Source organism: Lynx rufus, unplaced genomic scaffold (genome assembly GCF_022079265.1).
Source record: "Lynx rufus isolate CCGP_SWC_20201006 ecotype Redwood Valley unplaced genomic scaffold, mLynRuf1.p SCAF_7, whole genome shotgun sequence".
Taxonomy (NCBI): domain Eukaryota; kingdom Metazoa; phylum Chordata; class Mammalia; order Carnivora; family Felidae; genus Lynx; species Lynx rufus.
The window spans coordinates 45,562,067-45,578,031 of NW_025814889.1; the positions used below are offsets into that span (position 1 = coordinate 45,562,067).

Consider the following 15,965-nt stretch of genomic DNA (forward strand, 5'->3'; position numbering starts at 1 on the left):
TCATAGTTTTTAGTGGTATTCCAACCTTTGGGGCCTAGCCACACGTTACAGGTACATCCGCAGGCAGAAATGGTAGAATCTTCCATACCTAATCAGGACTTTTCCCACCTGGGTGGGAATATGATATGGTATATACGTACCAAAAAAGAAAAGTATATATGCGTATGTGTGTGCGTTTCGTTTTGTTTTGCTTAAATAACTGTTTCTGTCACTTGCAACTGAAAGAGTCTAATACATAAGACAACCCATAGCCCACGACTGTGATCCTTTACACTTAGGGTATGTTATGAACACGGAGACTTTGTGCCTGAACTGGAGTTCATCTGGCTCTAATATTAGGGTTAATTTTATGAAATCAAAGGGTGAGATTCCCGGCTAATAACCCAGATCACACAGCAGACAAACCTGAGTTTTAACCTAGAGTTTGACCCTTACAAACTGTGTTCTCTAGGGCAAATTATATGATTTTATTTACCTTTATTCATTTTAAAGAGAAAACCATATCTGTTTGGCTGTCCATATATAAGACATTATGTATGGCATATATATAAATAACCCCTTGCGCACCTACCGCCTGTTAAGCTTTAAGTGCTAAAAACCAGTAGGAGCATCAAACAGGAAGGGGCGGAGCTCCAACGGCGGCCGGGGCCGAGAGCCGTTGGGGAGGAAGCTGCGGCAGCGGGAGGCGCAGGTGTGAGTCCGGCGGTCCGTTAGCCGCCCGCACTGCGCCCCTCGCCGTCCCGGCCATTAGTCGGAGGTCTGCAAGAGCCGGGGTGACTCTCGGATCTATGCCCTGGGGGAGCGGCAACACCAGATTCATGGCCACCGCGGCTGCTCCGTCTTCCTTGGCCCTCAGCGCCTCCAGCACGGCCGGGGCCCCCAGCTCATATGGAGTCTTCTGCAAAGGGCTCTCCCGCACCCTGCTCGCCTTCTTCGAGCTGGCCTGGCAGCTGCGCATGAACTTCCCGTATTTCTACGTCGCGGGCTCGGTGATCCTCAACATCCGCTTGCAGGTACATATTTAGTGCCGTGATTACGCTGCCTACATCCCGGCCAGGACATGGCGGACTCCCAGGAGGCCTGGCGGCGGTGAAGAAAATTTGTAAGCACGGAGCTCTGGAATCTCGCGAGAGGTCGTGAGCGCTCTGTGCGGTTGCGCTCTCGGATCCTACCGGAGCTTCCAGGGCCGGGGCGGAAAGCGGGTCGAGGCTAGAGAAAGGAAATGCGCGATTTTCCGGGGACAGCAAAGAACTTCAGTTAAGGCCTACGACAATATTTAAGATGCTTTGCAGCCTTAAAAACAGGACGAACATGATGCCGGGTAAAGAAAAGGGCGGCTACTAAAGTTTTAAGAAAAAAAAATGTTAATGTACGAGCTCACGGTCCAAATTAAAATAAAACAAATTTCGGGAAGATGGGATTGGACTAGAACCAAGACATTGAATGAATAAGAAGCTGAAGATCTTAAAGAGATACGTGGAAGGCAAATATATTTCTTCAACAAGAGAAAACAATGACAGTCTGAAATTCTCAGTGAAAATAACCACAAGTGTACAGGAAAAACATCCTTCTAATACCAAACAACGAAAAATGCTGCTGGATTTTGAACAGGGTTGGAGTTTTAGAAAGTGGACCCTCTTGCAGTGTCCGTGTAGTTCAAGACCTTGGAACCAAAGAAAAGGAAGTCCAGTCATAGCACTAACCTTGGTTATTTTGTGAATAACACTTCAGTAATCATATTAATTAATGTAAATGCTGTTTATGGTTTTTATCTTTTGAGAGAATACTTAATTATGGTTACAAAGTAGAATGCAAATGTTAACAGCTTTGATAATGGAAAAGTACAGTTTTCAAGTAGGGTTGTTGAAGGGGGAGGGGAAAGTATATGGAATGGTAATGATGTCCTTATAAAGTGGGAAGTTCAGAGATACAGTCTTGTTGATGTGGAGAAGAAGCATTTGATTATTTAAAGGGTAAAGGGCACAAAGAGTATGCCATAAAGTTGCTAAAATCGTAATATAACTATATTTAAGAGGGAGGAGAGTAGGGGAGAACAGCTTGAATTCAGTAAGAAATGACTAAAGATAGGTAGAATGTCTCAAAAAGAAAAACTGAGAATACCGGATGTGTTTGAATATAAAGACAAGAGATACTTAGTTTTTCAGAGTCTGGGGATGGATTGGTGATCTGCAGAGTTTTTAAAAATTAAGGAAACAAACGTGCCTGGGTGGCTCAGTCGGTTGAGCATCTGACTTCGGCTCAGGTCATAATCTCAAGGCTTGCAGGTTTGAGCCCTGCATTGGGCTCTGTGCTGACAGCTCAGAGCCTGGAGCCTGCTTCAGATTCTGTGTCTCTGTCTGTCTTTACCCCTCCCCTGTTTCTGCTCTGTCTCTTTCTCAAAAATAAACAATAAAAAAATTAAGGAAACAAATTTATTATGAAACAGGACAATTCAGTTTTTCAAAAACTACACTGCATACTTCCAAATTGTGAATAATACTAGTCCTATAAAGTCAGTCATAATTATATAAATGCTGAATACTAATACAACAAGAAATGATTGTGTAACATTGTGGGGATTGGAGAGGATACAGGTATGTGTAATGGGGAAGAATCAGTCAAGATCTAATGTAGAGAAGTCAGTAAATCAGTATATAGACAATCAGAAAAAACAATAATAAACATAAGAAGTGGTTGTCTCGAGAAAAAAATCAGAGATGAGTAGAGAAAAGATAGAGGATTGCTGTCTTTCACTACCAGTGTAACAGTACTTTGGTTTTTCTTAACTGTATATTTATTTCCTTGATTAAAAATTAATTTAGGGAGACCCGAGTGGCTCAGTCAGTTGAGCATTGGACTCTTGATTTCAGCTCAGGTCATGATCCCAGGGTTGTGAGATCGAGCTCCGAGTCAGGCTTCATGCTGAGTATGGAGCCTGCTTAGAATTCTCTGTCTCTCTCTTTCTTTCTCTCTCTCTCTCTCTCTCTCAAAAAATAATTTAAGTTTTATTTTTAGAAGTTCCCCCCAGGCAATTGAAAAGTACAGCATTGGTTAAGAGCCACCATAGTGAAACGGAATTGAGTTTTTCAATCAGGCCGATCATTGTTAAAATACAAACTTCATTTTGTGGTCTTAGGTGAGTCCATTAATCTGCCTAAAACCTAATTTCCTCAACTATAAATGAAGATAAAAATACCTACTTTAAAAAATCAGTCTGAGAATTGAAGATAAGCCTGCCTTAGTGCTTGATGCATACATAATAAACCGTATCTATTCCAACAGAAGATCTCATTAACATGTGAATGAAACTTAAAACTCACAGAATACCCATTTTTTTCCAGTAGAGCTTTTCAAGCCTGAAGGAAATCCATAAGGTACTGACCTTGGGGGTATGGGGCAGATCCTCCAGAAGGATTTTAGGTGAGATAAAAGTGGCCATTGTTGGGGCGCCTGGGTGGCGCAGTCGGTTAAGCGTCCGACTTCAGCCAGGTCACGATCTCGCGGTCCGTGAGTTCGAGCCCCGCGTCAGGCTCTGGGCTGATGGCTCGGAGCCTGGAGCCTGTTTCCGATTCTGTGTCTCCCTCTCTCTCTGCCCCTCCCCCGTTCATGCTCTGTCTCTCTCTGTCCCAAAAATAAATAAACGTTGAAAAAAAAAAAAATTAAAAAAAAAAAAAGTGGCCATTGTTTGCAGAGGTCAAGGTTTAAACTATTTCCTGTGTTTTGTGTTCCACTAATTGTGTCCCACCAACAAGTATACTCTAGGGTTGGTGAAATAAGTGTCCCCTTAAGCACCAGGTCTGGCTTTGGGAAATTGTATTTCCTACCCTTTATTCCTTGTCTCTAAGCTGTTGGGTCATGTCCTCCTCTTACTACTTAACTTTTTTCTGCCTTCTCTATTTTTTTTCTGTTTTTTTTTTTTTGTCTTTTCTTGTCTTTTTTGTTTTCTTTTTGCCTGTTGTTACTCTAGCTGTGTTTCAAGGCTGAACTTAGATGTCACTGTTTTAATTTAGTTTTTCCCAGATTCCCCTGACTATATTAAGTTAATTTCTTTTACTCCATCCAAAGGCTGTGTTAACATCAACTTATGCCATTTTCATGGGCTGCCTCATTTTTGCCTAATTGTGCATTCGTTATCAGATGTGGGTTTTTGTTTTTAAATATCCAAGAGAGCAGTTTCTACAATCTCTAACCTTGGTTATTACATATTACCCTGAGAGTGCAGGAACTAAAACATTTTAATCTAAAACGTCAGAAATGTAATTTGATCAATGAAGTCTGCCAAGGGACTTACCGATGGTGAGCGTCACTATTCCCTGGATGTACTCGTGTCTTCGTACCAAAGAATGGCTACCATTAGTCCTGGTACAGTGAGGTACGGGGATGCTCCATTCAGGTGGCTACATGAACATGTGCCTTCTTCAACCTTTTTTCTTCAGATCAGCCTTTTGTTACACTAAAGAAACCATGGCACTTAGCACTTACTATATCATATCCTCCAGATATACTGGAAACTGTGAAGGAAGATATTGTATCCTATCCAGTTTTACAGCCTGTATAGTATCAGCAAATATAAAGTAGGAACCGAATGAAGGCTCCATGACTTACCCTTTATTCTTCACAATTGCTCTTACACCCAGTCCCTATTTTTCTTCCAACATTTATAACTTACTGAAGTTTCCCAGGGGAGAAAACACGATTTTTGCCCTGACTAAACCACTTATTATTCTAATGTGCAAATAGTTTTATTCCTTTTAGCGTCCTTCTAGGCAACATCCATGAAGCCAAAAACGTTCATTGCTCTGTCCCTTACCTAGAGCATTGCCTAATGCAAAGTAGATCCAGGCATAGTTGAATAAATGCCAAATTAGTTGGGGTTTTTTCCCACACATGGTCATCAATGAAGGAAATAAAGATATTTGCCCCTGATAATAAAGTGATTCACTTCATTGCCCATAAATTGAGCTGTTTCAGGCCACCATGAATATTGATCGGTCCAAGGATCCTGCAAACATGGAGAAGCAAAGAGGTGGCATAGTTCTCACCAAAAAAGAAAAAATGTTTATGAAGTGTAAGTGATAAAAATGCTGGGGGATGAGGACTGTGTTATATTTTAACTATAAAAGGGAAATCTGATCATAGAACATAATATAACTTAAAAGGGAACAAGAAGTTAATATAACTTTAGTTGAGAGCAAAAATACTTGTGTTTGCTTGGCTAAAAGGGCATATGATTATTGCCAGCATTTTTAATTTGATTGAGTTTTTACTACCAGGAACTGTGCAGTTATTTACATACAGGATCTCCATAATTCTCATGTATACCCTGTGAGGAAGACCTTTTTATCATTTTTCAGATAAGGAAACTGGGATTTAAAGAGGTTAAGTAATTTCCCAAGGTCATAGTAATTGGCCAAACCACAGTTGAACCCTAAGTTTATCTCTAAAGATACTTTTGATGAGAGATTCAATTTTTTATAATGTATAGGTAATTCTGAATAATCCTGTTTCTTAAATTTTCAAACAAAAGTAATTCCTGGGTAATAGTTGGCAATATCTTTTTTTTTTTCTTTAGTGTAATTATTGAGGGCTTTATATATGAAAATATAAGCATTTGATATAATTTGATATTAAGTCCAGTATTTTATACTGTCTGCTGCCTGAAGTCATTTGGCCTGTTTATAGGGAAGAAGGGGATGAAGGGAGACAGAGAAAAAGACATTACCCCTAGAATGGAAACACTTTGTTTCCCCTTAAGGTGTAGAGATCAGCTAATCATGAATTTTGAAACTGTCCATCACTGCTTTGGGGAGACCTAACTAAATTTTCTGTTAAAAGTCTTATAATCCTATTCTAATGGGGACTTTTCCTGGTAGAGCATGAATAGATTTGATAGAGTCAAAAAGAAAATGGGACTTACACGTGGAGACATCAAGGGGCAGGAATGGAAAGTTTAGGCATATAGGAACAAAAGGAGAGGGGGAGGAAAATGCCAGAAACTGAGCCTGGAAAGTAGTCTGAAGAATAGACTTGGAAGGTTTCAAGCAAGTGAACCAAGAAAGGAAACCCTGCAATAAATAGAATTTCAACAGGTTTCAGTTGAGTCACATAAGTCTGCTTGGATTAATTACCACGAGTGTGGGAATTTCATTACAATTTTAATAAGAAATCTTTAATAACCTGCCCAGCAAGATTACCACCAGAACAAGTCATGAATCTTTACAGCTAAAGTCCACTTCTCCTCACCTCTCCTCCACACAAATACCAATCTCAGTCATGCTCTTGGAACAATCAAAAGGCCAAGGACATTACTGAGTGCCTACAACAAATGATAAGGAACTATGGAATTCTTAGTAGTTTTAGCTGCAGTACATCTGAGGCCAGGCAATCCTACCAGTTCCTATCCTAATTAGGGATCTGCCGCATACATTAGGAAATTTTGCCCATCTTTATGGCTTTCAAATACTGTGGATTTATTCACAGGAAGGTAGTGGAGGGCATACATGAACAAAGAAGAATGAAAGTTGTTCATATACTGGGTGAAATAGATTCAGTATACCTTTTCCTAGGAACCAAAGTGAGGAAAAATAAATTATCACAACCAAAAGGTAAAAGTTGCTAATGAAATAGTGTGCTTCAAATGTCTGCTCTGAAATCATGGAGAGTGGGGCCAACAAATAAGAGGTTTAATTTGAAAAAGATTTTTTTTAAGAAACTATCTTAGTTTGCCAATTAATAAAAAGAAAACTTTGAAAGCATTTCACACTGAAGTCAAAGAGGACTATAATTAATAGGACTTAAAATTCAGAGGTCAAGTTAGATCTGTATAAAAGGAAAAAGAAGTTATTTTTTAAACTAACTCATTTAAACATGGTGCCAAGGAATAGAGGTACCAGTGCCTTTGTGCTATAAAGCTGCATGGATGTTGGTGTTTCCCAAAAGTGCTAAAATTGAAAATAGCCCAAGGGTGCCTAGGTGGCTCAGTTGGTTAAGCATCTGACTTTGGCTCATGTCATGATCTCATGGTTTGTGGGTTCAAGCCCCACGTCGGGCTCTGTGCTGACAGCTCGGGGCCTGGAGCCTGCTTCGGATTCTGTGTCTCCCTCTCTTTCTGCCCCTTTCCTGCTTGTACTCTGTCTCTCTCAAAAATAAACATTTTAAAAAAAGAAAGAAAATAGCCCATCTGTCACCTGTGATTTTTTCCTACAAATAACCTCCGTCAATAACTTTCTTTCTGAATTGTTCAAACCAATCATCTGATCAATTTTTTAAATAAAGATTTATCCTGAGAGCTGTCCAGCATATGGCATCGATTCCTACAAAAAGCATTAACCAATGTCGCAGGTGAGTGGAGTGTGAAATTATGGGTTTTACACATGGCCCCCTTGTTTCCGTACCTCAGTTAAGGAAGTCCCTGGTTCAGAGCACACGAAGTTCAATCCAGAACAGCAGACAAAATACCTAAACCATCAGAAAGTCGACAATGTCACCTTTGAATCCGTATTGATCCATGCATATTTCCATTGGTACCTTTTCTTTTAGTAAATTTCAAGACCATATGGCTCGAAATTAAACTATCTTAGCTTGGGCAAGGGTCCAGGCCAAGCTCTACACCAAGGGCAAGTGCTCAGGCAAAAGCCTCTTTTGGCATTGAAAACAAGTTATTTGCAACTCTCCTGGTCTCAGGTGTGGGCAAACTGAAAAAATAAATAAATAAAACTTAGTACATTAAGACTATAAAGAGTGTCTTTAAGGGGTGCCTGGCTGGCTCAGTCAGTAGAGACTGTGACTCTTGGTCTTGGGGCCACGAGTTCAAGTCCCATTTTGGGTGTAGAGATTACTTTATTTTTTTTTTTATTTTTTTTTAACGTTTATTTATTTTTGAGACAGAGAGAGAGCATGAATGGGGGAGGGTCAGAGAGAGAGGGAGACACAGAATCCGAAACAGGCTCCAGGCTCTGAGAGGTCAGCACAGAGCCCGATGCGGGGCTCGAACTCAAGGACTGCGAGATCATGACCTGAGCTGAAGTCGGATGCTTAACCGACTGAGTCACCCAGGCGCCCCTGTAGAGATTACTTTAAAAAAATTCTTTAAAAAAAAGTTCCTTTTGGAGGGAAGTGATAACAAGAAAAGAAAGCAATGGCAATCACTGGGAACAATAACTTGGTCCCAGAATAAGATACAATTCTCTCCTGATTGCATGGGACTAGCTATAGATGTGATAGGTGTAGCTTTTCTTGGATCATGACTAGAGTCTCTAACACAGGCTCTTGTTACAGGAAGGGGGAACCATAGGCCTCAATCTCAAATTAATCTTTTTAATAGGGAAAATGGAATACATCAGTAGCCACTAACCAGTCTATAGCACAGGCCTCACATTTTAATAGTCATTTTCTGTGCTTCTTATTGTCAGGAATAGGTTCCTGCTTATAGCTTCATCCCCCCAACATTACTACATAAGAAGTGAAGACATAGTCCCTGTGAGACATTTACTGCTAAATCCCACTCGTAATGGTTGTTTAAATCATTTTCATCTTGGTCATTAAAGTTGACTGATACCAGAGTGTAAATCTAAAAACAAAAACTATGCTTGTTTTCTAATAAGCACAAAGTAATCTAACTTTCCTATTGAACAGGATGCATTCTAAAGCAAATTATCCTCAATATCTGAATCTAAATATAGCCAGTATTAGAATTTCACCTTTCCTCGAGCAAGATAATCCCAGGGACAATCATTAGGAAATGTCTTCTCTTTCCATTTTATAGAGATTTGGTTGACACACAGCACCGTATAATCTTAAACTGTGCACCATAATAACTTGACTTACAATTATTGCAAAATAATTACCACAATAAATTCAGTTAAAATCCACTATCTCACGTAGATACCCCCCAAAAGTTACTTTTCCTTGTGATGAGAACTTTTATGGGTTTTTTTTTTTTTTTTGAGAGAGAGAGACACAGTGAAGGCGGGGGAGGGGCAGAGAGAGACAGAGACAGAATCTGAAGCAGGCTCCAGGCTCTGAGCTGTCAGCGCAGAGCCTGACGTGGGGCTTGAACTCACAGACTGTGAGATCATGACCTGAGCCGAAGTCGGACGCCCAACTGACTGAGCCACCCAGGTGCCCCAATGATGAGAACTTTTAGGATCCACTCTCAGCAACTTTCAAGAACTTTCAGGATCCACTGTGATAGCATACCATACAGCAGTGTTAATCATAGTTCCCATGTCATACATTACATCCCTAGTATGTATTTTTCTTATAACTGCAAGTTTGTACCTTTTGGTCACCATCTAATTCCCCCACCCCCCACCCAGGAAATTTCTTATATAGTGTCCAACATAATGAGTGAAGTTGAAAAATATAAATCTTTAGGTGGCCTGGCTGGCTCAGCCTGTAGAGCATGAGACCCTTGATTTCAGGGTTGTAAGTTTGAGCCCCATGTTGGGTGTAGAGATTACTTAATAAATCTTTTAAAACTATATTTTAAAAAATCTAAATCTTTAGGGACGCCTGGGTGGCTCAGTCGGTTAAGCGTCCGACTTCAGCTCAGGTCACGATCTCGCGGTCCGTGAGTTCGAGCCCCGCGTCGGGCTCTGGGCTGATGGCTCAGAGCCTGGAGCCTGCTTCCGATTCTGTGTCTCCCTCTCTCTCTGCCCCTCCCCCGTTCATGCTCTGTCTCTCTCTGTCCCAAAAATAAATAAAATGTAAAAAAAAAAAAAAATCTAAATCTTTATGTGGGTCTTATGTGCATGGGTCCTAATCATCATGGTTACATCAGATGGTTCCTGGAGTAAGACACAAAACCCTTATGGTTTTTATATTCTTCCCAGCATCAGACCTGACCATCTCCATCAAACTTGACTTATAACCCACATGTATTCAACATTGATCATCTAATTTGTTTTTGTTTTTTGTTTGCTTCTGCAATCGAAACAATGACAGCCATTTAAAACCCTACAAAGATCTCTTCATTGTTGATAGTTTTAAAACATGTTTAAAATTATAATCTCTAAAAAGTACTATGTATCAAACTTATATTCACAATTTCCATATCATTAGCAAGCACAATTTTGCCACCTGCTGACCTTAAGATTATATACATTTTCAGGTACTTTGATTTCATTTCAATTATTTTATGAGAAAAGTCAACCTAGCACTACATATATACACACACATGTTTAAATTTTATACAAATACACAATATTCCCTTGTAAACTTTCCGTTCTTATCCCTGGCGAGTGAGTTGGTTGTGTTTGTTCTCTTTGACAAGATACACAAATGTTCATATAATCAATCCTTACACGCAGACACACACCCCACACAAACTCAGTGTCTAAGTGCGTAAAGCAGACATAAAAGCATTATTCTACACTTAGGGATAATTATTCAATTTCTTTTTATAGATTAAGTCAATTTTTTTGTCTTATTCAACAAATGTAGTGTCTATTTTAGCTTGGATTCATAGTGACAGTTTGTTCCTTTGTTTTAAGTTATGTCTTTGTTACGGGACTGTGCTTCCGGCATTTTTATTCCTTTCTTTTTAACTTAGTATTGTACAAATATTCCACCTCGTTCAACTTGGAGAGGATTTTCTTTTCTAAATAATCATTTTTTTCTCACATATGAATGTGATAAATATCTGCTAGCATGTGTAACATTAATACATGTTGCATTATAAATTTTATATTCATACTGACTCAGGTATGTTCTTGTTACCAGCAAGTTTTACAATGACAATCATGTTTGCTTATTAAGGTTATAGGTCATTCTAGGGAAAGTCTGTGATGTTTAATAGCATCTAAAAAGCATCCAGCGAGAAAAACAAAAGTTAAAATGGATCTTCAATGTTCATCATTAATTCTCTTGGGTTATAGAAAATTCTGGAAATCTATGAAGCTAAAGGTTTCACCATTTTCAGGTGGCAATTGAGATGCCACAGTAGTCCTAAAGCAGTTTGTCTCAGCTTGCTGTTTCCAAAAATGAGGATAAATGAGTGGCCTGAAGGAAAAAGAGCCGATGTCAACGTGACCGCCAAATTGGCATGACGTTTCTTCAGTAAAAGGAACATCCAACCTGTTAACTGGATGGAAAAAAAATGAACCGTGGAGAAGAGGAGGAAACATATCACCATTTTCATGGCCCTTTTATGGGCCTCTGTGCTGAAGTCCCTCGAGCTGGAGTTCAGTTGCACGTTCCTGGTATGTCTCATCAAGGAGAGAAATAAAAGGAGCAGTGAGGTCAGGGACAGAAGGAAGGGGATTAAGTAGATGAAACTGAGAATAATCAAGCTGTTAAGATACACAGTTTTACTTACATCTAGGGGCCGAGTTGAGTTTCTTTCGTAGTTGTGGTAGATGGTAGCCCAGAGATCAGAAAATCCATCTAATAATTTGAAGTTGAAAACCAGTAAGAATAAAGACCCCAGAGGAAGCACAAGGAGCACCCTGCTAATTCTCCGCCTCAGCCAGGTGAAACAGCGGTGGGAGAAATTGGCTATCCTAAAGAAATAGAAAACACTCAGGCAGGTGGCAAACCAGGTAGCTAGGTGATTGGCCACTGTCCAACAGATATTAACAGCGGTAGCTAGTTTCTCAATGTTATATAGATGTGGCCAAAACACCATTACAAGCAAATCGAATAGTATCATCCAAAGAAGAATGATTCTGGAGACAGCCAGGCTGGTGAGGATGCAGTCAGCTGGCGAGAACTTTCGATGCTTCACCCAGTCAATGCAGTTGACGAGTGCGATGAAACCATTCCCCAACATTCCAATCATGAATGCTCCTACTGCTGCTGTCAGAAAAGTATTTTCGATTCCAGATGGCATTTCTGTAGAAAGAATCCAGGAAGCTAGCCCTATGTTTCACTGATTTTTGTTGTTGTTGTTGTTCTGTCAAATGTTGGAGGGTAAAGTCCACTTTGATACTTTTCACTTTGATACTAAAAATGCTCAGATACTATCTCACTGATCTTCACGAAAGATCTTTCTCTTTAGTTCCAGCTGTAAGTCTGAGCTTTACACAAGGAGATCCGGTCTCACAGACCTAAATGAAAAACTTTAATGTAATTTCTAATCAGCTACTGATTTCCAAATTAAACAGTAAATGTTCCCACTCATCACTGGCACTGACAGCAGTGTTCCGCTTGGGAGGACATCTGGAAGAACAAAGTCAAATATGGGAACATGCAAATACGAGGCGATTTCTTTACACTGATTTGCACTTTCCTTTCCTTTCTTTTATTTTTTTAATGTTTATTTTTGAGAGAGAGAGAGAGAGCATGAGCAAAGGAGGGAGAGCAGAGAGAGTGGGAGGCACAGAATCCAAAACTGGCTCCAGGCGTTGCCGCTATGGGCACAGAGCCTGACGCGAGGCTCGAACTCACAAACCATGAGATCATTACCAGAACCGAAGTCGGATGCTTAACTGACTGAGCCACCCAGCTGCCCCTGCGCTTTCCTTTTCAATTGAAAATATCATTTGGGCGGCACATGGGTGGCGCGGTCAGCAAAGCGTTGGACTCTTGATCTTGGCCCAGATCACGATCTACGGTATGTGAGATTGAGCCCAGCATGGGGCTCTGTGCTGACGGTGTGGAGGCTGCTTGGGATTCTCTAAATAAATAAATAAGAAAATACAATTTGGATTCAGGTTTCTTAATTTTAATAGAATTCTCAGGCACTATTCATTAAATCCATTTGATAAGATCCATCATATTTCAGATACTATTATAGATGTGGTAAGCGTAATAAAGAGAAGTAACGTCAAGGAGCTCACAGGGTATTAGGAAAAGCAACGTCAAATAAACTGTTACCATTGAATGTGATAGAAGTTTGACCAAAATGTAACTTGCCACACAGAGAAGTGTGCTACAAAATCTACAGCCATCTTGAAACTTTTTAGGATTTCCTGAAGAAATAGACACAAAGGGAAATGATCTTCCAGAAGGGTATAAAACCATATGCAAAGGTACCAATATCAGACCTATTTGAGCTATTACTCTGAATTTTTGAGCTTTCTTCTCAATCAGTTACTGCCTATTTGATTCTGAATAAGCTCTTGTCACCTGAGAGGGAAAAAATAGTAAGAAAAAAATAGAGTAGAAAAAAAAATGGAGGAGTGGGGAGTGGGAAGGGGTTCTTTTCATTAATCCTGCTTTTGGTAAAATCTTTTGTCTCATAAAAAATTCAGTTACAGCAAAATTTATTTTAGTTTGGTTTTGGTTTCAACAAACAGGTAACTTTAATACAATCGTCTTTCAACCTCGACCGCAAGGTTCTCTCTCCTATTGAGAGAACTTTAGGTGTACGTACGTGTGTTATATTAATAATTAATATAGGTTAATGTCTGTGAGCCAACCCCAGGGAATCTTACTTAATTGTCTAGGATATATTGTTGGCACCCATTGAGAACTCCTCCATACATGGTTGAAAGTACCTTCTGAACGCAGGCAAAAATCTTTGTACCTGAAAGCTGCAAATCTATGAAGATTCTCCAGGAACGAGACAGGAATTTTGCCCCCTAGCCCTCTGACAATGCATTCCCCATTCAGCCAATTTTGACTCTGGTTAAAATTACCTGTTTTGTGTTGGCCTCAGACTGTCAATAGTGATGCTCTACATTACCAATGCCTGAACACTCAAAGGCCACACCAGAAGTCACGGGGCACCAAAGGGAGCACTGACCTGGTGTTCTGCTTTTATGCACATTGAGAGTGGGGGCCTAGGATTTTACAGGCACCAAAAATGTAATGTCAGGCATGTAGACTAGGTGACCTTAGCTACCAAGTACCTCTACGATCACATTAAGCTCCAGGACAGAAGGGACTATTTTGTTGTCCACCGATGTGGACAGGGAGGGGCTGGCAAACAGTAAACCCTCAATAGCTATTGGTTAAATGAATGAATACTAACTTAGTTGGTAATCCTATTGGGAGCAGAGAAAAAGAGACCAATGAATGAGACTCAACTGTGCAAACAATTATAAGAACAAGAAACGAAAGCAACTCTTTAAAATTGGAGAAAGTTCTATGACATATGTATGAATTCATGCACAATTTCTGTACTAACCTGGAAATAACTGACACTGCTCTCCAGCCTTTCTGGTGGAAAGCCAGAAGTCATACAGAATCGTAAAAGCTTGCAGGTGTAGCACCCAGGAGGTGGGGACTTTTTTACTTTTCTTCATGAAAAAGAAGTACTTCCAGGCAAGGGAGTTGGAGATGGTTAGAGAATTCTATATTTTGTTTTTTAATTTTAATTTTCTAATCTTTAATTTTTAGAGAAAGAGAAAGCATGCACGAGCTGGAGAGAGAGACAGGAAGAGAGAGAGAGAGAGAGAGAGAGAATCCCAAGCAGCCTCCATGCTGAGCAGACATAAGGCTCAGTCACATGACCCTGGGATCATGACCTGAGCTGAAATCAAGAGTCGGACACTCAACCAGCTGAGCCACCCAGGTGTCCCCAAAACTCTGTATTTTGTGTCAGGAAACCAAGAAGGCCCTAGAGATCACTGATATTTCCAGATCTATCTTAAAATAGAAGTTGTTATACTTGATAAAGAAAAAGTATTAGTGCATGTATAAACATAAGGTATATTATTACAAAATGCTTGGGCAGATAACAATTAATTAAACTTATGTGCATGATACAGTGACAATCCCAAATAGTCTGAACTTCCAATGATGACTGATTTAAATCCGAAAACGTATGAACACTTGTGTTATAGTCATCAGTTGAAAGAGAGACAATTCTTCTAAGGAATTGTGAGAAAATACATTCGGAAGTCTATGTTGGCCTATTTCAAACAAAATGCTGACTTCCTGAGTGATAGGGAGTGATACTTATATAGTGATGAACTAAAACACTTATGTGGGTTTAAATAAAGATGGTTCAACTGAATATTTTATGAGGTCCTATCATTAATACCACCTTGGGGGGGGTGGGGCTTGAGTTCTTCCTGTTTCCTCCCCGTGTCTGTGACATCTCCAGTGAAAAAATATACCTTAGCTTTCTGTTGGATTCTTTCTGTTGCCTTTCCCTCCCCAAGCCCGCATGTTTAGATCTCCTGACAGTCTCAGAGAAGCGGGCAACAAATGTTGCCCTGTATGCTCTCTCCCATCCTATCAATAGCAAGCTTTTCCACTTATTTGCAAACACAGAAGTAGCTTCCTGGTTCTTTTTGAATTGCAACAAGGAACTTTCATGCACCGAACTTGATAGTCACTGCATTAAAGTACTGGCCTTCGTGGGGTTTTTGTTTGTTTGTTTGGGTTTTGTTTTGTTTTGTTTTTAAGTAAAAGAGAACTTCAGTGTTTCTTTGGCTGGACCCTAGTTGAAGAAGCAATTAGCTGGGGCAAGGGCCACCGCCTGAAGGGACGGAGATTTCATCTTTCACAAATGGAGACTATTTGCCCAGCTTAATCACTGCTTACATGAACAACCTTTCATGTTTTATCGTAGATTTTTGTTTCACTTAGCATATTCTTTTAGTTTTCAAAACTGAAGGCCATGGGTCTTTTCCCCTCAAAGTCCTTAGGGGGCCAACATCCTCACTGGCTCTTTCTCATGACAAACCTAAGACAGGGCCAGTCTAACTGATACCAACCTCCACATTGGCAAACCTGTCTCACGCTCAAAATAAGAATGATCGGGTATTTCCACCGTCTTCTGAGGCTGCGTTGATATTGATGGAAAAAAATAAAAAATAAAATTTGAAAATCTGTAGTCTATAAGTGTACAAGGAGACAAAAAACAAGTTTGCCTGTATGTGTTTTTCAAATTCCTCAAACTTTTCAAATCAATTTGTTCTTGTGAAGATCAGTCTTAAGGTCCTGAACAGGATATGGAGTTACTCTAGGCAACTTATCCGGTGTCTCAAATGACAGAATTGGGAAGACCCTGCGATGATACACATGTCCCTTAAAGGCATCCCTGGCTCAGAGGAGATGGGGTCTAATCAAGA

General features: G+C 40.0%; 2 protein-coding genes across 2 annotated transcripts; one reads left to right on the forward strand and one right to left on the reverse strand.

Annotated features, from left to right (window-relative positions):
* Positions 1 to 653: 653 nt before the first annotated feature.
* Positions 654 to 2,264, forward strand: SMIM10L1 (small integral membrane protein 10 like 1). The gene has a single exon (XM_047065453.1). It carries the CDS (start codon positions 789 to 791, stop codon positions 1,023 to 1,025), a length of 237 nt encoding a protein of 78 aa, XP_046921409.1. The 5' UTR covers positions 654 to 788; the 3' UTR covers positions 1,026 to 2,264.
* Positions 2,265 to 10,891: 8,627 nt separating this feature from the next.
* On the reverse strand, positions 10,892 to 11,830 carry LOC124501366 (taste receptor type 2 member 42-like). Its single transcript, XM_047065467.1, has one exon. The coding sequence runs from the start codon at positions 11,828 to 11,830 to the stop codon at positions 10,892 to 10,894; it is 939 nt and encodes a 312-aa protein (XP_046921423.1).
* Between the last annotated feature and the right edge of the window lie 4,135 nt (positions 11,831 to 15,965).